The sequence below is a fragment of the Procambarus clarkii genome, chromosome 10, assembly GCF_040958095.1.
Source record: "Procambarus clarkii isolate CNS0578487 chromosome 10, FALCON_Pclarkii_2.0, whole genome shotgun sequence".
NCBI lineage: Eukaryota > Metazoa > Arthropoda > Malacostraca > Decapoda > Cambaridae > Procambarus > Procambarus clarkii.
The window spans coordinates 25,700,521-25,723,870 of NC_091159.1; the positions used below are offsets into that span (position 1 = coordinate 25,700,521).

Consider the following 23,350-nt stretch of genomic DNA (forward strand, 5'->3'; position numbering starts at 1 on the left):
GTACTCAATTCCCTCCTTACGAGCAAGTGATTTCAAATTCAAATTTTTATTCAGGTAAAAGTACATAAATAGAAGATGCATTACAAACAATGTTGGATTTATAGATAGAAGTATTTAACTAAATTTGGAGCAGTGCTCAGTCCCACAAGGTCTCCGTGCCATCCTCTGTGCTCAGTCCCACAAGGTCTCCATGCCATCCTCTGTGCTCAGTCCCACAAGGTCTCAGTGCCGTCCTCTGTGCTTAGTCCCACAAGGTCTCCGTGCCGTCTTCTGTGCTCAGTCCCACAAGGTCTCCGTGCTGTCTTCTGTGCTCAGTCCCACAAGGTCTCAGTGCCATCCTCTGTGCTCAGTCCCACAAGGTCTCCGTGCCGTCCTCTGTGTTCAGTCCCACAAGGTCTCCGTGCCGTCTTCTGTGCTCAGTCCCACAAGGTCTCCGTGCCGTCCCGTGTTCAGTCCCATAAGGTCTCCGTGCTGTCCTCTGTGCTTAGTCCCACAAGGTCTCCGTGCCGTCTTCTGTGCTCAGTCCCACAAGGTCTCCGTGCTGTCTTCTGTGCTCAGTCCCACAAGGTCTCAGTGCCATCCTCTGTGCTCAGTCCCACAAGGTCTCCGTGCTGTCCTCTGTGCTTAGTCTCACAAGGTCTCCGTGCCGTCTTCTGTGCTCAGTCCCACAAGGTCTCCGTGCCGTCCCCTGTGTTCAGCCCCACAAGGTCTCCGTGCTGTCTTCTGTGCTCAGTCCCACAAGGTCTCCGTGCCGTCCCCTGTGTTCAGTCCCACAAGGTCTCCGTGCTGTCCTCTGTGCTTAGTCTCACAAGGTCTCTGTGCCGTCTTCTGTGCTCAGTCCCACAAGGTCTCTGTGCCGTCCTCTGTGCTCAGTCCCCCCCAAGGTCACCGTGCTGATCTCTATGCTCAGTCCCACAAGGTCTCCGTGCCATCCTCTGTGCTCAGACCCACAAGGTCTCCGTGCAGTGCTCAGTCCCACAAGATCTCCGTGCCATCCTCTGTGCTCAGTCCCACAAGGTCTCCGTGCCATGCTCAGTCCCACAAGGTCTCCGTGCCGTGCTCAGTCCCACAAGGTTTCCGTGCTGTGCTCAGTCCCGAAGGTCTCCGTGCCGTGCTCAGTCCCACAAGGTCTCCGTGCTCAGCCCCACAAGGTCTCCGTGCTTATTCCCACATAGTCTCCGTGCCATCCTCTGTGCTCAGCCCCAAAAGGTCTCCGTGCCATCCTTTGTGCTTAGTCCCACAAGGTCTCCGTTCCGTGCTCAGTCCCACAAGGTCTCTGTGCTCAGTCCCACATGGTCTTCGTGCCGTCCTCTGTGCTCAGTCCCACAAGGTCTCAGTGCCGTGCTCAGTCCCCGAAGGTGTCCGTGCTCAGTCCCAAAAGGTCTCCGTGCGCAGTCCCCGAAGGTGTCCGTGCCATCCTCTGTGCTGTCCCATGAGGTCTCCGTGCCGTGCCTAGTCCCCCAAGGATGCACATGGTGGTACAGAGTACGTGCGCTTGTAGTATTAAACCCAATACCCATCCTATGGGTGTAATGGTCCCTATTCCCATCCCGTGGGGGGTTGTGGACCCCATAACCATCCTGTTTAGGGTACTGGTTCCCATACCCGGTAGTACAGTCAGATTTGCTCTCGAAGCACAATCGAGAATTTCGGATTCAAATTCCAGGCGGGACAGAAATGGTTGGGCACATTTCCTTTCACCTAATGCCTCTGTTCACCTAGCTGTGAGTAGGTACTCACGAGTTAGACAGCTTGTTGTGGGGTTGCATCCTGGCCAGGGTCAGTAATTTGGCCATGCAGGGGGGCCTCTGTATAAGTCTACTGTGTAGGAATACACTCTGGCTTCCTGTCCCCCGACACAATGAATTACCTGTATACTGTAATTATTATACGTATCATGTGGGCAGTAGTGTAGTATACCCTACCCAATTCATTTTTTTTAATACATAATGTACAATTCATTTTCTACAATTTGCATAGAGTATATTTTATTGTATATACTGTATTATAATTTGGCACCAATTGAAATATATACAGATAATATTTCATAGAATAACTTATAATTTACTGAGAATTACCAAGGTTTCTCAACAAAAATAAAAGTCTTCAAGAGGATATAGCCGATCTGTGATATTCAAATAGGATGGAAAATGGTATGTAAATCTCACAACAGAAGTAGGAATGGAAAATTACAATTATCGTTCAAATTTGAGCAAGTAAGTAGGTAATTATCAAAGAAGGCACCAAGCCGGGTCAAATTTGAGCAAACAGACCATTATGCTGTCCAAGGCGATGGGACGGGTACTATGGGACGTGAGGAAGGGTTGGTGCCTGGTGATAGCTAATAACTGTAAATCTACAACAGGGAAACTATGAACATTAGCAACATAGGAACTATGAGCAGTGTGACGTAAGTACTATGGTATTCCGAGGACAGGTTGCATTATTTTTATTATGTAATATTTCTATGTCCACTCGTGAGATAACTTTGCCTCATCTCAGATTTTTGTTTTGAAGTCTTTCAATGGTGGTAGTAGTGGTGATGAGGAGGGGGTGATGGAGATCTGTTGGGCTGTTACGAAGCTTGTTCAATTGAGGTCCACAACTGAGAATGCCTAGTGGCAGAGCGCTTCCTATCCCCACTACTAGATCAGCAGGTTGTTGACTGGAGAGAATTGGTAGTTCTGGAAGGTTTGTGGTAGATGGGGAATTTGTAGTGGCATTTGGTGGTGGGTAGAAGGGGTGGTGGAGTGGTAGTGGTTGTTGGTAGGGAAGTAGTGGTTGTTGGTAGGGAAGTAGTAGTAGTGGTTGATGGTGGCAGTAGTTGATTGGGGAGGGAATGGTGTTAACTGGTGGTGGGAAGTGGGGAGATTGGTGGTTGGTGGTTAATTAATAGTGGTGATTAGGTTGGTGGTTAAAAAGGGGGTGGTTGTGAGTGATGGCAGATGGTAGATAATTATGGATGATGGTTGGTAGTGGGGAGGGGAGGTGGCAGGGAGGAGTGGGGGTGTGAGGGCAATGGATAGGAGAGATGTTTTGATTGGTGGTGGGGAGGGGTGGTATAAGAGGGATGGTGAGGGGTTGGCAGGGAGCTTATTGTTGGTGTAGGGATTGGTGAGGGATATTGGTTGGTGAATATGATAGTGGGAAAGGGACAGCCAATGCCATATTTTGTTTCCCTCAGTAGGTGTTGCATCTCTATACAAATTTAGGGGTGCCATTTTATAGATCAAAATCACCTCTTCAAAATTCATACCACAAGTTTTTCAAAAAGTTATATAATTCTTATACTTTTATTCCACTTACACAACCAAAAATTTTCTAGCTGATTCCTGTAGCATACAATGATATAAATGACCCATGAACCATTTTACTCACTGTACTATTTTACATTCAATGTGTGATCGCTTCTTTAAATGTAATTCAAAATATATCCCAACCCAACTTCCTGCTTAACACTTTGGTGTACCACGCGCGCCACCCTTCAACTGTGCGATATGGGACCCAGGGTGTCACGGGAGCGCTCGTAAATTCTGGAAAGTGTATACTCTTCAATTTTGTCACCTTAATTCTCGTCCTACGAGATTAAATTTGGTATCATTGTGTTCGCAATAGAATTCTCTACAGCACGAAATGCATATAAACTCCAAAAGCCCGGCTAATTACCCGCAGCAAACAGAGAAAGTGCGAATGAGTTACCCAGGAGTGTGCAAACGCGATAAAATGTTTTCACTATTTTTACTCTGGTCACCTCAATTTTTGTCCTAGGTCTTTCATTTTGGTCTCAATGGGTTCGCAATAGAATTCTCTAGAGGAACATTAGCATATAAAATAAAAACCTGGTTACGCTCCAACCGCCGACGAGTTGAAGACGGGCCACGCGTTAGCCGCGAGTGAGCACTCAGACGCCTTCCAGCTACACTCCCAATTCTCTTCCTTTTCAAGCCTTTCTTTCACAATTTTCTTCCTGGAAGGGCCTTGTTCATTATCACTATACATCGTGGAGTAAGCGTAGATAGTTTCTAAAGCCGCAGTAAGAAATATAGCCATGGAAAATAGACGAAATGTTCACACGTTTGAGATGTGAGGGGAGGCGACATTGGTCACAACAGTGGAGCGAAAACAATGGGCCGACATCGTTTGCCAAGCCACCTGAGGGCCACGAGGCTCAACAAAGAAAATGGGAAGACATCGGCGCACATTTTAAAACCAGTCCCAAAAAAAACGGATAAAAACCTGATTTTTGGCGATTATTTAAAGTGGATGACGCAATGCTGCGTCATCCCCGGTATTACCGCCAGTAAACAGATGACGCAATGCTGCGTCATGCCCGGGCGAAAGTGTTAATGGGATGAGAACAAACAACAAATTTTCTCATTCATTTATTTATACAGAAGTCTTATAGTTCAAAAGTTGTCCATTATACTCAACAGGATAAAACTTTACCTTCATAATGCCTTGATACCAGCTGTCTGTTGCCGACGTTGCCTTATGGATTCTATAACCATTTTCAGTCAGGGGCTTGTTAATATAATAGTCCACTTCAGAACAGAAATCATCTATTTTTGTCTTCATCCTCATCATAACATTTTTGTTTCTGGTGTTTGGATTTGCTAAAACAGTCTATATAACATTTTTTTTGTGCAAGCCAAAGAGATGTTGCCTGGGGATGCAAACAAATACAAAACAAATTATTTTTAAGCACTTTTGGAGAATATAGAGTCGTAGCCAAGCATTTAATCCCAATGTTACCTTATTAAAGTTCTCACTCCTATAGAATATATCAAATTTTAAAGAATGCCAAACAACAGTATTTTTAAATGAAGAAGGGAAAGAAATATTTCCTTCTCACACTTACAATCTGCTAAAACATGTGCCTATGCTGATAGCAATAAATCTTGGGTTGAACATGCCATGCAACTTTACTCCACTGTACTTTAAACATTTACTGTACTCTTCATGGACCACATAACAAAATTATGATGATTATGAGTTTGAAAAGCCTGAGAATATGTTAAAGCTAATTTTAAATGGGCACTTTATAAATTAAATGTTCAATTAAATGAAAAAGAGGTCCTCTTCATGGAGTTACACCAGGTCTGTGCAGGTTATTACCACACAAGACTTGGGATTCAATTGATACTTCTGTATAATATGATCAAAATTTCACATACTTATTTTACTGTATAAATAATATATATATACATTAAGTGAAAAAGGAGAAATATTTGTAAGTGAAATGTATGTTTATGGAATAATATAGGAAGCTACTGGAAAATAAAATTTGTTAAATGGCAAGCTTCATTCCAGTTGGTCAATACAATCTAGTCAGGAAATACGTTTCTATTAAAGCAATAACTTGGCTCATAATTTTAAGAAATTAATAACTTCATATTGGATTATGCTATTCACTAATGCACACATTCCTAAAGAAAATCATCTCTTTACTAAGTATACTGCATAGTGTGTACAAAAATTGTCAAAAATATTGTCAAAAATTCAACAGCAATATTTAAAGACATTTAGTTTAAGTATACTATACTTAAATTTGGTATGCTGTAGTTAAATTTGGTTAAGAAAGGTATAATGACTTACCTGTGAATTTGGTTCATCAATTTCATTCTCCTCTTTTGACGGGGAAGTACACAAGTGATAAGTGAAGAAATGTGGATTAATTAGCCATTTAAGCATTTCCTTCTCCTTGATTTCTTTAGTGAAAATTATCAAGTCAATATTCTGCTCACGAAACTTTTGGATTTTCTTTTCTGCCTTGTCCCAGTTGAGAGGCTGAGGGAATACACAAGATTACAAAGAAATACATTACATTTACTGGTTATCATACTTAAAAATCAAGTGCTAAGTGTAGTAAAATGCATTATTCTGGTGGGTCTTCAGTAGCTCCCATAGCTTACACACTGGTGGATCCTCAGTAGCATCCTGTAACTTATGCTCTGGTGAAACCATGCCTTAGGAAGAGCACCAGGGGCCCAGATTCATGAAGCAGTTACACAAACATTTATGAACCTGTACATCTTTTCTCAATCTTCCGCGGCTTTGTTTACAATTATTAAACAGTTAATGAGCTCTGAAGCACCAGGAGGCTGTTTATAACAATAACAACAGTTGATTGGGAAGTTTTCCATGCTTGTAAACTGTTTAATAAATGTAACTAAAGTCGTCAAAGATCGAGGAAAGATGTACAAGTTCGTAAGTATTGTACTTGCATAACTGCTTCATGAATCTGGCCCCAGAAATTTTGAGATCCATGCTGACCTACCACGAGCCAGGACCAGACAATGGCTTTCTTTACGAGGTGATGAAAGTTTGGGAATTAGGGAACTCCCCAAAGCCCCAAAAAATCTTTTCAGAAACGATGAGTAACACAAAATGAGCAACTGCGTGAAGAATTTCATGAAATAGGAGGCAAACTAGGTTAACAACTGTTGCCACAAGTGAATAACCTCCACCAGATGGCAATCCAGGTCACTTGGGGTCTAAGCTGGCAAGAACCTCCTTCACAACCTGCCATAACTGAACCCAAAACACCCCATGGGAAAGAAAGGAATAGGGCCAACAATCAAATGACCCAACACTAGGCACCACACAATAAATACCAGTATTAACAACTAAATACTGTAAAATAAATTCCTCGTAAGATTACCCCAAAGTATTACCTGACCTGAAGTCAATTAGAAAGGAGTCTCTCCTGATAAGGAACTAAACTCCAGAGTAAAAATATCTCTATGAGAAGAGACAAGAGTACCAAGAAATAAGGCTCCGAAACATAAACCAAGACGGATAATGGTAACAAGAAACACATTATAGGTATATAATCTCAACATAGGCCCATAGGGCCAATGATATTCCATAGGATCAAAGAAACAAAGAAATTCCACATACTTATCCAAGGTATTCACTGGTCACCTTGCGTACTGTGAGCATCCAGCCAAACAACGTGGCAGTGTGCGCAGGGATGGAAGGGACATTTTATTTTTTATTTTTGTAGATTGATAGTTTTCCAAAACCCTTTGCAAAGGGAGCTCGAGTGTCTTGGTTACCCCCCGTTAATTGCATTTAAGCAAATTTTCTTCAGTAATGAGTTGATATGTCTGCTCCCTGCCTTGTACAAAGTGAAAAGGAAAGTTGCCAAGACCCTAGGCAGGCAGCAAGACCCTCCATGGTCAGAGGGGCTGAGCCCACACCTGCACACAAAAATAACATCACATGAGATCAGAAGCCATGGCAGGATGTGCAGAATACCCCCACTGAAAAGCAGAGGTGCAACAGGTACTCTGAGAGAGAACTCTATCAACATCAGAGGCTCGAGACTTGTGGACGACCGGGCCGCGGGGTCGCTAAGCCCCGGAATCACCTCAAGGTAACCTCATGGTATGGTACCTGGCACTGGTTCATCTAGCTAGTAGTGGCTAGAGCTCAGGGCCTGGGGGCAGGTGGAGGGTAACTGAGGGAGCAGTCCAGAAATATGTTCTTAAATATCAGCCTGAAGGTATGTTACAGTTTTATTACCAAAACTACAATATTTAACGTTACATATGCCTAAATTTCATTATCAGCCAGGAATGTTGTTCCCCATTTTTGTTATATAGCATCTTATTATCACACCGGGAACAATTGTGTTTGTGCTCTTAAAGTAAACACAAAACATAAAAAGCGACCGACCTACTTCATAGAAAGCAAAAGTGAAGGATTATATACATAAAAATTCTCACGATGACATGAGAAAATGAAGACTTAAGATCACATTTAAATAGGGGCTCTGAGAGGGTATTCTGCTGGGGCCAATTTTCAATTTGCCAGTATTGAATAATTATTGAAAATTTATCCATTCATTTACTTTATCGTTATCAAGGTGCTATGAGTCATACAAGATCATATTACAATGAATACTATAAACATAATACTGTATTAGAAATTATACAAATAAACAAATCTACAATATAAAACATACCTCAAGGATACGTGCATATTTCCTGTTATATTCATTAAAATGTTGATCATCAAGAACCAAGCCATTAGCTGGCACAAGAGGGATGTCCATTTTCCCATCTTCAAATGCTCTTGTGATTGTGTCATATGTAGTCAGTCCTCGGCAAATTGCTATCGTTAAAGCAATCATCTTACGAATTTGGTGTAACAAGAAGCTCTCACCTGTTAATATGAAATCCACAATTATGTATCAAGTGCATAAATACAGTACTGCAATAGTTTATACATTTAACACTAGAAAGAAAAATCTCTCAGTTCAGTTCAGTACAGTACAGTATATCAAGGCAGTAGGAGCCCCACCGAAACTTAACCCTAGTTAACCAAAAGAACAATTGCAGTGAATGGATTCTGTTCTGTTTGAAATATCACTGCAACAGTTTGCAACATTTCCCAGTGAAAGGAATCCAGGTACAGTATAATACAGCACACTGACTGTTCACAAATGAGTGTTGTGTGTGAAAATATGTGAGTGAAATTGTGAGCAACATTGACTTTAATGTGAGAATTTATTCATCTATTCACCTACTTTGTTTTTCAGGCTCTTTGGTCCTGCCCCTAAACTGTCAGTCAACTGCTGTACAGGTTCCTGTACCTGTTTATTGGGCTCTTATCATACCTACATTTGAAACTGTATGGGGGTCTGCCTCCACCACATAATTTCCTAGTGCATTTCACTTGCTAATTATGTTGACACTGAAAAAATCCTTCCTAATGTCTCTGTGGCTCATTTTGATACTAAATTTCCACCTGTGTCTCCGTGTTAAATAGTTTATCTTTATCTACCCTATCAATTCCTTAAACAATTTTGTAGGTGATAATTATGTTTTCACTAACTCTTCTGTCTTCCAGTGATGTGAGGATGACAGTAGATTTGTTACACATGATCTTCCTCATTGAAAACCATACTGACTTTCTTACCAGTATGGTTCTTATCTCCAGGGTCTTTATCCATTAGGTTTTAACTTTTTTTTTTGTTTACTACTGTGCTTGTTATGATATGTGCCTATAATTCAGAGCGGTTCCTTTGTCACCATTTTTTTGTAGATTGGAACTATGTTTGCCTTTTTTTTCCCATATATCTGCTAAAGACCCCCCCCTAGATGTTGAACCAATATCCCAAGTTGCCTAACAAGCCAAATTTTCCTGAAATACTATATTTTTCACAATTGTTTTCTTATGGAATGATAATGCTTTCCATTATTCTCAAGTTTTAAATGGACCCACAGAGATATAATGGTCAAACCTGTAAGTACATCAACTCCCACTGAGGCAATATATTTAATTTTTGAAGGCCATTATTGATCAAAACAACGACCAGAAAGCATTATTGCTAAACAAAATTGATACAAAGATTTACTCTATAATAAAGATCTAAGGGTGGTTCTGAATAGAAAACTTTCACCTGAGAATCACATAAAGAACATTGTGACAGGAATATATGCTGTGCTTTCCAACTTTAGAATCATATTTACATACATAGATGGCAAAATATTAAAGAAACTATTCATGACCTTTTTGAGTCCAAAGTTGGAATATGCAGCATTTGTATGGTGCCCATACCTCAAGAAGCACATCAATAAATTGGAAAACATGCAATGACAAGCAATTAAAGTTGCTGGAACTGAAAAAAAGAAGAGTTGCAAGGAAAAGAAAGGAGGCATTGAATATACCAAAACTAGAAGATAATAAAAACTGATACAAATCAAACATTACAAACAATGCTTAGCAATAGATGAGCAACTCATTCACTGCCGATCATTTTTTACCCCAACTCGCCCAGCCACCACCTGGAGGTAATCCAGGTCCTGGATGACCAGATTTATCAAGACCAATCCAGCAGAGAAAATCAACATAAAACAAGCCTCCAATGAAAGCTGACCGTTGGGTGCACATCAACTCTGGCAAACCAGCTGACGAGGGAAGGCATTCAAAGTCATGGATAAGAAAGAATCACTTAATTATCCCAAGTGCACCTGAAAAGCATAGAGCTAACTACATGTATCAACTCCCTATCGATATACCTAGTAGTGGTGACAAGTACACAAACTCTAGAAAACAAGGCAACTGAAGGGGGACACAAGCTGGCAAATCAGGGAAGTGAGTCCCAGAGCCAAAGTTGGAGTGAAACAGTAAATAGGGAATATGCAAGATGGACTGTATAAAACACAATCACGGAATGAAAAGAACAAAAACACAGCAATGACACAACATGGAACAAAAATTACAGGAATAGCCAAGTGCACTTATCTGTGCCAAGAAAGAGCAAATTGACCCCTTTTGCAATTGATCACCTCACAGTAGCAGGTGAATGAGTGAGTGAGTGAGTGAGTGAGTGAGTGAGTGAGTGAGTGAGTGAGTGAGTGAGTGAGTGAGTGAGTGAGTGAGTGAGTGAGTGAGTGAGTGAGTGAGTGAGCGTGCGTGTGTGCAAGAGAGGGGTGGGGGGGGGTTGTGAGCCACAACACTAGGTGCCCCGGGCCAGCATCCAGTGGCACCAGAGCAAATTAGCACTAATTTTTTCACCCGTTGCAAACAAATTCTTTGTTTTGTTTTCATCATTTGAATTATTTCTTTACAAGTGTGGATTTTTTGTTTTGTTTTCTCCCTTTTTGGTTGGGTCACCTTAGTTTTGGGTCAGCCTGGGTTTTAGAGGCCTGAGATGCTTTTTAAGATTTAGCTGTGCCAAGTCTTCAGCTATTGACGAGGCATTCCCAGAAAATAGCAAACTCATGAATTATTTACTATACCTGTTATTTTGATGGAGAGCCATTCTAAGCCATCACGCTCAAATGGCTGACCACAGTCTATATCAATAATATTGCGCCAAGCACGAGCACTATGGCATTTTCTGAAAGCAATTAGATGCGATTAATAAAACAAGTACAAATATTTACCATTTAATTTTGTTGGGCAATATAAAACATGCAGCTAAAAGATTTAACATTAAGTGTAATGAAATGCCCCTTTCTGGACCCCAGCTCATTAGCTTCCTACAGTTAAAGTGGTCAGACCAGCTTATGCCACGTATCGAAGACACTGTCTTTGCATGCCAGGAATAAGGGCCCAGTACAACTGAAATAGTACCAATGCTTAAGTTCTGGGAAGCTATACAGAGGCCCAACCATAAAATAAATTACAGAACAGTGGTACCCCCCATTATCCAGATCACCTTTTTCTGAATTTTCAAACTGTTCGAAAATCAAAATTTCCAGATCTCCACTACTTTATCTGTAGTCTTGGTACAATTCAGTGGTGGAGGACACTTATTTGTACCAAAGAACATAAAAACTTCTGTTTGCCTACATATATATTGGTGCATTCCTATTAAAACATGACTACAGATATGCTTTCATTTAGCAAGCACCACCCAGCTCACACTCAGTCTCTCAAACCATTCTTTAGAAACTTTTTGATTTTGCAAGTACAGTACTGCATTATTGTGTTACAACAACTACCTTAATTAATGAAGATTTTTGGTGGCAGACAGTAAGTAAAAACATAAATATTATTTTTTCCAAAAGAAATTAATAAAGCAAATGCTGCTGCTTACACTCACACATGAGAAGTGAAATTGTGAAACTTGTGACGGCCTTTATACATATGCAGCAACTTTCTGAGATCTTCTAAAACTTCCTGGCTGATTCGATAATCCTCACATACTCTCTGTTAACGGAAAATTGTGTGTAAATTAATGAACATTCACTATCATTTAAAATTAAAAATGGAACTAAATTCTTTTAATTGTTTCCTAAGCAATAAACTGGCAATTTGCTTATATTATCTAAGCTTGGTATAAGTCTTTCTATACCTAGAATGTCTTGAGACTACAAATTATTAACCCTTGTTCTGCACGAATCATACAGGGATGACCACAACATATCTGACCATCCTCTGCCAGTCATCTAGGGATGATTTAACATATCACATAAGATTTAAAACTCCTATAGGAACAAGGGGGCTTACATTGGTTTTCTCAGGCCTCCAGTAAACAGACGACATTTTTGCAAATAAATTGTGGACACAATTCCTGAGTGTGGAGAACTCGGTGTTGAGTGAGCAACCAAGTGTAGTGCATGCAGCATGAACTAACATCACTGCTGTTCACCTTGTGACCACACCATCACTTAAAAAGACGAAATATATAAGGAACTGCTATTATTTTGCAATGACAGTATCACAAAAGATCCTGACTGTAATAAAGATTATGTACAGTATTCAGATATCAGTAAGCACAATGCTGTTCATGATGTTCACAATGCAAAGCAGACAATCACAGCACTCTGCCATTGTTTGGTACATCTAAGCATCTTGAAGTGGCAGCTCATGTTTCTTTAGAAAATAAACTTGTGGAAATTTATTAATCTTCAGGATTTAGTGATCAGGATTCTGATAATAGCAGCATTGTCTAAAATTAGTGATGTGCGTAATAAGTCGGGTGGAGGAATTTTGCCCAGTCAGGTGGCAACGTCAGCTGACTAGTGTTAGGTGGTGCAATGCCGTTTGAACTCACTAGAAATAGCTTAGCGGTTTAAAATAAATATAAATATAAATATATATATATAATATATATATATATATATACAATGGAACCTCTATTATCGAGTTTAATCCGTTCTGGCACCGAGTTCGTTATCTGGAAAACTCGTCTTAAGAAACAAATTTCCCCATTTAAAATAAAGGAAATAAATTTAATCCGTTCCACTCCCAAAAACATCCATACTTGTATGACATTTTTTTATGTAAATATAATACTGCACATGTAATTATAAATGTTTTGTTATACTGTTTTAATGTTTACCTTATGAAGAGTAGTTGCTGGCTTGAGGGAGACGATGGGGAGGTGGGAAGGCAACCCGTTCTCGCAAATTTAATAAGTCAATATTGACTTATTAGTTGCGTGCATAGGTGACATACTAAACATAATAGTTTCCCTTGAAAAGCTTCATAGAAAACACCGACCTTACCTAACCTACTTAGTATGTTAAAATAAGCATCTTATAGCTTCGTAATTACAATTGTTACTTAACCTATTATAGGTATAGGTTAGGTAATAATTGTAATTACGAAGCAATAAGATGCTTATCTTAACATACTAAGTAGGTTAGGTAAGGTCGGTGTTTTCTATGAAGCTTCTCAAGGGAAACTATTATGTTAAGTATGTCACCTATGCACATATTTAATAAGTCAATATTGACTTATTAAATTTGCGAGAACGGGTTGGGGAAGGAGGAGAGGGGTTATGGTGTGGAAGGAGAATCCACCTTTGAGTCAGACGGATTCTCTCTTCTTGGGAATTTCACCCAAATTTCATTTCAAATGTCACACAAGGATGCGTTAGACCAGCACCAAATAAAAAACTACGTCGATTGCACTCGTGTCAACAACACAATGGTCTTACCACGAAGATACACTACAATGCCTTTCTCCCAAATAGGCTATGTGGCTATTAGAGAAAACGGAAATTTCATGGCAAACATGTTTATACTATCCCCAAGTCGATCGGATAAGAATTAGATTTTATAGAAATATTTGCTCAAATGACACTTGAGCGCGGTATTTGGGTGCATTCAAGAGAAAAAAGTGTGTCACGTTCAAGCGACATATACCTGCGAAAGTGATAACACTTTCACAAAGTGTTATCACAAAGTGATAAATTAATTAAACATTTTCACACACCGGGTTGTCACTGCTTTATCAGAGCAGCTTTTCCAAGAACGCGTTCACCTTTTCAAAAATTCCCAACACTTCCCTGATCTCAGTGGAAGAGGCAACATCCTCCCTTACCTCCTTATTCCCTTACTAATGGTGTAAATTGTTGATGAGGACCTGCCATACTCCCTTGTGAGATCAGTCACACAGACACCACACTCATGCTTTGCTATAATTTCCTTCTTCAAATCCACAGTAATTGTGTCTTCCTCTTGAAAACACTATCTTTAGCAAGCAGCTTCTTTGGCGACATCGTGTGTTACAAATTGTAGTCACAAAACCACTAAAAACACAAAGAAAAGCGCAAATAAATCCAAAGGAATGCTTGTCGTGTGCGATACAACAACAACACTGGCGTCGGAGGCGTCCAAGAATTTGCGAGAACCTGCGAGACGCTAGGAAGCACCATGTGGTTTTGCTCGTTAATAGAGGTGAAGCTCGTCAATAGAGACAAATTTGCTGCGAGTGGCTCGCTCGTTACTGGAAATGCTCGTTAATAGAGCCGCTCATTAATCGAGGTTCCACTGTATATATATATGTCGTACCTAGTAGCCAGAACTCACTTTTTGGCCTACTATGCAAGGCCCGATTTACCTAATAAGCCAACTTTTCCTGAATTAATATATTTTTTCTAATTTTTTTCTTATGAAATGATAAAGCTACCCATTTCATTATGTATGAGGTCAATTTTTTTTATTGGAATTAAAATTAACGTAGATATATGACCGAACCTAACCAACCCTACCTAACCTAACCTAACCTATCTTTATAGGTTAGGTTTGGTTAGGTAGCCGAAAAAGTTAGGTTAGGTTAGGTTAGGTAGGTTAGGTAGTCGAAAAACAATTAATTCATGAAAACTTGGCTTATTAGGCAAAACGGGCCTTGAATAGTAGGCTGAGAAGTCCGTTCTGGCTACTAGGTACGACATTATATATATATATATATATATATATATATATATATGTCGTACCTAGTAGCCAGAACTCACTTCTGAGCCTACTATGCAAGGCCCGATTTGCCTAATAAGCCAAGTTTTCATGAATTAATTGCTTTTCGACTACCTAACCTACCTAACCTAACATAACCTAACTTTTTCGGCTACCTAACCAAACCTAACCTATAAAGATAGGTTAGGTTAGGTTAGGTTAGGTAGGGTTGGTTAGGTTCGGTCATATATCTACGTTAATTTTAACTCCAATAAAAAAAAATTGACCTCTTACATAATGAAATGGGTTGCTTTATCATTTCATAAGAAAAAACTTAGAGAAAATAAATTAATTCATGAAAACTTGGCTTATTAGGCAAATCGGGCCTTGCATTGTAGGCTGAAAAGTGAGTTCTGGCTACTAGGTACGACATATATATATATATATATATATATATATATATATATATATATATATATATATATATATATATATATATATGTCGTACCTAGTAGCCAGAACGCACTTCTCAGCCTACTATGCAAGGCCCGATTTGCCTAGTAAGCCAAGTTTTCATGAATTAATTGCTTTTCGACTACCTAACCTACCTAACCTAACCTAACCTAACTTTTTCGGCTACCTAACCTAACCTATAAAGATAGGTTAGGTTAGGTTAGGTAGGGTTGGTTAGGTTCGGTCATATATCTACGTTAATTTTAACTCCAATAAAAAAAATTGACTTCATACATAATGAAATGGGTAGCTTTGTCATTTCATAAGAAAAAAATTAGAGAAAATATATTATTTCAGGGGCCATGTCACCGAAAGTCCGATGAAAAATGGAATATTTACGAAAAATTACGAAAAATACTACAACGTTCTGGCAACACTGTGGTCCAAACCGTTTAATGATATCTTGAAAAATAACGTAATTAGAGTCAAATTTCCCGCTGCAACTTTCGTGAATCTGGTCCTCGCGCCGTGAGTACGCCGCGGGGTATTGTATCTTACGTTGTAGATGTCTTATTTTTCGTAATAGCGTTGAAAATAACATGTTATGCATAAAATGAATATAAACTAACCATATGGCAACACAACATATGGTCTGACACAGGGTGGTGCAGTCAGTGACTGCGTGTCTCTCATGGAGAGAGGATGTATGCTGACGCGCTCACACAATATCTCCCAGAACATGCTATTTTTGGATTTTTAGCTATTTGTACTGCAATATGACTTACCAAACGAACAAGAGAGAAGCATTGACAGCTAGATGCATGCGAGCTCTCCATACGAGCTGGCCGCAATGCGTAAATCACCACTCACGAGTGACCGCAGGTTCAGTAGACTTTGAGAGCGCGCTACGCAACTCCAACTTTTAATACTAGATAAAATTTCACAGCCTTTATTTATTATTCTATTTACATGAAACTTGCACATTATATGTAGAAAATACGCCTCTATAAACGCATGTCATTATTCTTATCTACGTAGATTTATTGATTTTATAAATAATGATACACCTCATTTTGTTGCATACGTTTTTGGGAAACTTTTATAAAATCTGTATTATTGCACTAAATACATCTAGGAAAATAATGTGACATGCAAATCTTTATTATATAGTAAGGTCATAGCTGAGTGTCTTATAAATGATTTTGGTTCACAATTGTGGGCTGTGAAATTTTTTGAACATGGTTGAAAAATTCGTCTTTTTTTTGTTTTTTGTTTTTCTCCGTCTCTATTTAGGCTGAGATGCTGAAACTTGGCCTATGTGCAGCACCTTTCACATGTATCAGGATAATAAATTATGAATACCCTACAACAACTTTTTATTTCGGGTGAGATGGCCCCTTCAGGAAAACTTGGCTTATTAGGCAAATCGGGCCTTGCATAGTAGGCTGAGAAGTGCGTTCTGGCTACTAGGTACGACATTATATATATTATATATATATATATATATATATATATATATATATATATATATATATATATATATATATATATATATATATATATATATATATATATATATATATATATATATATATATATATATATATATATATATATATATATATATATATATATATATATATATATATATATATATATATATATATATATATATATATATATATATATATATATATATATGTCGTACCTAATAGCCAGAACGCACTTCTCAGCCTACTATTCAAGGCCCGATTTGCCTAATAAGCCAAGTTTTCATGAATTAAAGTTTTTTCGTCTACCTAACCTACCTAACCTAACCTAACCTAGCTTTTTTTGGCTACCTAACCTAACCTTACCTATAAATATAGGTTAGGTTAGGTTAGGTAGGGTTGGTTAGGTTCGATCATATATCTACGTTAATTTTAACTCGAATAAAAAAAAATTGACCTCATACATAGAGAAAAGGGTTGCTTTATCATTTCATAAGAAAAAAATTATAGTAAATATATTAATTCAGGAAAACTTGGCTTATTAGGCAAATCGGGCCTTGAATAGTAGGCTGAGAAGTGAGTTCTGGCTACTAGGTACGACATATATATATATATATATATATATATATATATATATATATATATATATATATATATATATATATATATATATATATATATATATATAATTTTGTTTCTTCAAACTTCTTCAATGTTTAAACCTACCTCTGAATAAGGGGCAAAGGCAAAAGTAGGACACAAGTATGAATAAGTACGGGAATCACACCATATTTTACAGTTAAATCCTTCATAAACACGATACACGGCCATCACACGAATCTGGTCACAAAGGTGTTTGTTGATTTCCTCGTCCACGTTAGGCACAACAGCTGCAAAGTGGAGTACAGTCCTAGAGAGATTATTTTTTTTTAATACAGTTCAGTTGGCACTCAATCTAAAGGAAGAATGAATTCCTAAAAATTTTCATGCAGATCAATGTCAAAATTGTATAAATAAAATCTAGTACAGAATGTCCTGAAACGCCTTTTCCTGATGGGCTATCAGTAGCTTGCTGTAATTTGTTCTACAATGAGACGTGCCCCCTGGGCCAAGATTCATCAAGCATTTATGCATCTACTTACAAAACCTAAACATCTTTCAACAATCATGCTAGCTTTGTTTACACTTATGAAGCAGTTTACGAGCTTTGAACTTCACAATCTAAAGTTATTATTGTCACTGTACAACCAACCTCGTAGTCCTTTAAAGTTTATAAACTGTTTAACAAATGTAAACAAAGCAACCATGATTGGAAGAGATATACAGGTCTCATAAGTGATGTGTAAATGCTTGATGAATCCTGACCCTGGCCTCTGAAATCAGTGCTGCCCTATTGGGAGTCAGGACCAGAATCTGGCTTTCTCTTATGAGAGAGAGTAGCTTGGAGATGAGATATCAATCTAAAACCAAGAAAAAGCTAACCAGAAGGATTGACAAAATAAAACTAATTCCTGCCTGAGGGAATAAAGAAAGTTGGAGGCAGACAATGCTAATGATCATTGCTGCAGGGCAAACAAAACTAGTATGTTGACCAATCCACACAATAGAAAATGAAGGGACGACGACGTTTCGGTCCGTCCTGGACCATTCTCAAGTCGATTGTAGACTTGAGAATGATCCAGGACGGACCAAAATGTCGTCGTCCCTTCATTTTCTAGTGTGTGGATTGGTCAACATACTTCAGCCACGTTATTGTGACTCATCGCCTACAGACAAAACTAGCTCTGATGCACCTGACTACCACCAGATGGTAGCCCAGGTAACCCACTGCTTACTTCCAGGGGTGCTTCTGCACAGGCAATTGGATTTTCTGAAAGGGAACATGACACAAGCAGAACTAGAAACTTCGCGAAACGAAACTTGTGAGCCGTACTCTAGAGTATGAACTCACGAAACCCGTCCTTACTTTCTTATTTACAGTATAGGTACGTTACTCTAAACTAGGGATATATAATCAATGGGCATTTATACACACTTCAAACACAAGAAAGACCACATGGGACTGATACCATATTTTTGCATTGGCGGGACTCGAGAAACACTCAAAGCGCGTGCATTACATTTATTTAACCACAGGAAAAGGGATAATACACCAAAGGGAAAATCTCACTCACCAGATTAACAAATACAGTACTCTTCACTTGGATATAAATGGAGGTCAATAACCTCACACAGTAAGGCAAGTACCTCACAAGCACACACCACACAACCTGTGTGTATGGAGTCTCAGTCCTCTCTCCCACATGGAGTGGAGGGATGCTCCTCTCATGAAAACGTGCAGGATAACTTTTACACGCAGAATCATACTCATTTACTAATACATACTGTACTCTCAAACACAAATGAAACAAAAAATTAACACACACACACAAAACAAACTGATATTTGAAATAAGAGAAACATTTACATTATCAACCACAAAAGCTAAACTTTATACACCAGACATTACAGCAACCAGAAGAAATGTTGGAAGCATAAGTAACCAACCCCCATGCAACAAGTCTCGCCCGGGAACAACCTCAAAGCACTATCTAACCTGGGATCAACTTAACGAGGAGTCACCCCTGGGAGGAACCGAAGCCCTCAGCAAAGATAACTTTAGAGAGAGAATAGTCATCATTGCCAGCACAGGCTGAGGTGAATGCAAGCACTAGGAATAATGTGAATGGGATGCCCACTCATGAAACTGCATGTAGCATATAACCACCAGGCCAGCTAGAAGAGCCAAGGAAACTTTAACTGAAGAAGCCATCATATCTATGAGAAGGCCTTCACTCAGTATATTCCAAAACCTTTCTCAGAGGGAATTTGAGTGCGTTGTGACTTGCTTTCTTTACATTCAGAGCAGTTTATTTCAGTATTGAGTTGATCTTTGAGCCTCATGTACTTCTCATTCATAAAAAAATCTTATAGGATTTTTGACCAGAAATGACCAGTGCTTAAGCTCAGGAAAGGTACTTAATGGGGTTACTTCCCCCCTCTTCAAAAACTGTGACTATGAAGTTACCAATTCAAATCAGCTCACAGAGAGAGCTTGGCAAGGCATTCACCACACACACTGGCTCTCCAAATGTTTACCCTTTAGCAAATTCTTCCTAGTAGTTATGGCCCACCACAAACTCGAGCAAGGTTGTAGGGTATACCAATTACCAAAGTAAAATACGTATAACACTTTCCCTGACTTACGAAGGGATGCAGACACCAACAGTCTAGCTGCAGACACACCCTTATCAGTTCGAGAAGAACGCTGGTAGAAATAAAGTTGAGGTATGAACAATTCTTGCCGAGTGATCAAATCTGCAGCATGCATTGCTGCAAATAAATCCTTTTCAATAGTATGGGTACACGTATTCCTGTTGACATTAAGGTATATTAGCTATATATTAATGACACGAGGGTGATTGACAAAGATATACTTGAGCTGACATATGTATAAAAAATACAGCATTGAACATAATGACATGCTTCTTTCTGGTATAGCCTGGTGATGCCCCTGAAGCTATACCTCTGAAATGGCTTCCCACTACTAGGTCACATCAGTTGCACGAGTGTCGTTTGGCTTACCGGAGACCAGAGCCAGAACCTGGTCCCCCTCATAGAGATGAAACTATCATCTCCACCTTCACTGGGAAAGTACGGTATCCAAAAAAATAGCAAAGCTTTACAAACAACTGCAAGATTCATAGGAAATGAAGCATTGTAAGAACCAAATGACTCCACGAATGATTCATTCCAAACAACTGATTCAGTAGAAATCAGCTCAAATCCAGTAGTACCAAAAACAGCCATCAGGCAGCCTAGAGCCCCCAGCCAGCTCCCTATCAGTCTGGAGCTGCACAATACCTGCTTGAATGAACATCAATGAACTGATGAACCCGGTAGAGGGAGGATGGGAGTCAGGGAGCCACCAAAGATCTACCAGAAATAGGCATTTCATTACATTCAACATGGGTTTTCTGGGAGGAGCCATGAAGCTAACCAACCACTGAGCAAAAGGCAAACAAGGAAGTTACCAGGAAGGGAGAGAGAGACAGCAAATATTAGGTCTAAGAAGAGATAGTGGGCCAGGAAACCTGCCCAGTGCAACATATGATTACCGGGGACCAGAAACATGATCAAATATCAGGCCATTGAGATCCCTGTCCCGCCTCATCCCAAGCTAAACCCCGCCCCGACTCCGAAACCCTCAAACGTTTGGGAGCCGGGAAAAGGGGGGGAGAAGGAGCAGGGTGGACCACACCCACTGAGAACGGAATCAGGGAAAGCGGGCGGGCAAAACCAAGGTCGAAGCGACCAACACAACCAATTCTGTGTCCCTAAAACCAAAGGGAACAGCTTTGGGCATCTGACCGGGCCACAAACCAGATGCATCACAACAACAAAAACCTAAACTGCAATGCAGCCACTGCCTGACCCCCTAAGTTCCCCTAAGAAGAACACGAAAGCTGGAGAACGAGCAGGGAACAAGTCTCGCACATTTCCGGGTCGTAGGTATCCCCGACTTAACAAGCAGCATGATGGAGGGGGAACAGATGATCGTCACCCTGAGACAAGGGCAACAAACAACCTTCAAACTCGCACAAAGCGAGTGGGAACTCGGAAGACATATCTATAGCTGCACCGAGCCCCAAAGGGTTTACCAGGCCCCGCAGAAGTAGAAATCCCAATAGGAAGCCCAGGCACTGGTGTAGCTAAAGCCGGTTAAACCCTGTCTAATACCAGGCAAACTGACCCCAAGACATCATGCGTGCAATTTCGAGGGGGCCCAGAGGACCACCACCAAACACAACCTAGGCAAACCTAATCAGAAGCTAGGCAGACCACCTCCAGGAAATAACAGAAAACTAGAAACCCTCGAAAATACACCACAACAACCAGAGGCCAGACAGACACACGGTTGCCGCAATTATGCAAGCTGAGCAGAACACTGTATGGCCCAGCCAACAACAACACTCCCTACCCAGGGCAGACAGAGCCCCACAACCTCCGCTGAACCCCAGGGGCAAGGTTGTCCCGAACATGAAATCCCAAACATCCTAGGGAAGAAAACCCTAAATATGCAGGGTTAGTACCTGCCGGGCACAAAGGGAAGGTAACCCTAAATGAATGCAGCTCGAGCACACTATAACACGTGGCCAATGCCCAAACAAACAATGCACAACCACACAGGGCAAAATCCTGACAGGAGAATGAGGCTAGCAATAATGTCTGCTCTATGCGACATCAGTCGACTACCAGTGTCAGCGCTTGGTCGCCGGGGAGAGGGGGGGAGGGGTCACTAATAGGCTTTGTTCGGTCTTAGGTTGCAATGTTTTATCAGTCGGGGGTTTGAAATGGTCCTCCTACCTTTCTGGGTCATACCCCTTGGTTGATGGCAAACATGACTCTATTCTCATAAAGTGGAGTGTTCATAAGCCATTGCACCCTTTGCCTCACTGAGGGAAACTGGTTGGTTCTGGCTCGTGGTTCCCGGTAGGCTCAAAACTTCAATTAACTGAAGCTCTTGACTAAAATAATGGATATCAGCCCATTAGCTTCAGGGAGTCGTATGCCCCCCCCCCCCCCCCCGGAAAAGATTATGTATTACAAAATATTTACTTTTCAAAAATTTTAATGAAATAATCTCCATAAATCAAACTAACGTTTGCAAGCCATGGTATCCTTGACCATTGAAGGAGAGGAGCAAGGCAAACTTCTTTCTGATCTTCTCAGTCGAAATTTCAGGTACAGGAGTTAGTTTGATGTGCTTCACCTCAGCCTCTGTCATCTCATGCTCAGGGTCATATTTCACACTTGTATCTGTCAGGAGTATCAAACATCAGTTACTTGGCCAAATTATGATTATGAAGACGAGGAGTCACAATAACGTGGCAGAAATATGTTTACCAAACCACACACTAGAAAGTGAAGGGACGACGACGTTTCAGTCCGCCCTGGACCATTCTCAAGTCGATTGTGAAGAGGAAAGGAGTCGAGACAATAAATAGGCAAGAGAGAGATGAGGAGAAGATAATATTAGAGGAAGAAAAAGCAAGACAAAAGGTATGCAAGGTACCTTTTGTACCGTCCATGGTCCAGGACAGACGGAAACGTCGTTGTCCCTTCACTTTCTAGTGTATGGTTTGGTTAACATGATTATGAAGTCCTAATTCAAGCAGCTAATATCCAGTTAAAGTACATACAGTGAAGTACAGTATGTCAAAGGTAATCAAAAACACCATCTTAAGTTCTTACTTGCCAAGTCGGGCAAAAACTGATTGTTTTTACCACTGACTAAAGTTTCTGCAACTTTTGGAGGAAACCAACCCTCAAGAGAAAGATTGTAACACTTCTTTTCTGGCCATGGTCCTATCCATCTTACAAATTTTCCTAAAATCTTATGCCAGTATCTTGACAACACTGAAATTGCAAGAACGATATATATTAATTTGTATACATAGTAGCAAGATGTAAATACAGTAACGTACAGTATTTTTTTTAATTTAAGAGCTTGCAATTTTTAAATTATAATTTAATAATTGCATTTACTACCTTACACATTTAACCAATAAGCTTAATACAGTACTTTAATTTTGAGCTATAATACTCAGTTTCTCCCTAAAGTAAGACTACTAGTCCCCTAAGGAACACATCATTAACTGGTAGGAGAGGAGAGTGGGGGAACAAGAAGCTTTTCAGATGTAACCCAAAAAAGTGGCAGTTCATTAC

The 23,350-nt window shown here is 39.9% G+C and overlaps 1 protein-coding gene across 7 annotated transcripts in view; it reads right to left on the reverse strand.

Annotated features, from left to right (window-relative positions):
• LOC123746358 (pseudouridylate synthase 1 homolog) overlaps nucleotides 1–23,350 on the reverse strand; it is a 75,388-nt gene that overhangs the window by 46,443 nt on the left and 5,595 nt on the right. For 5 of the 7 annotated variants that reach the window (XR_011227982.1, XR_011227981.1, XR_006771504.2 and 2 more), the window contains 9 exons: nucleotides 22,877–23,041; nucleotides 22,285–22,441; nucleotides 19,829–19,995; nucleotides 17,309–17,472; nucleotides 11,561–11,667; nucleotides 10,752–10,852; nucleotides 7,970–8,169; nucleotides 5,596–5,787; nucleotides 4,447–4,663 (listed from right to left, as the gene is read on the reverse strand). Coding sequence is in view for 1 of the 7 variants with exons in the window: in XM_045727848.2 (XP_045583804.1) it covers nucleotides 4,556–4,663; nucleotides 5,596–5,787; nucleotides 7,970–8,169; nucleotides 10,752–10,852; nucleotides 11,561–11,667; nucleotides 17,309–17,472; nucleotides 19,829–19,995; nucleotides 22,285–22,441; nucleotides 22,877–23,041 (1,361 nt within the window). In the remaining 6 variants the exon portion in view is untranslated. Of the gene's footprint in view, nucleotides 1–4,369; nucleotides 4,664–5,595; nucleotides 5,788–7,969; nucleotides 8,170–10,751; nucleotides 10,853–11,560; nucleotides 11,668–17,308; nucleotides 17,473–19,828; nucleotides 19,996–22,284; nucleotides 22,442–22,876; nucleotides 23,042–23,350 lie in introns of those variants that run through there. The other 2 variants (XR_006771505.2, XM_045727848.2) reach the window with 2 other exon arrangements.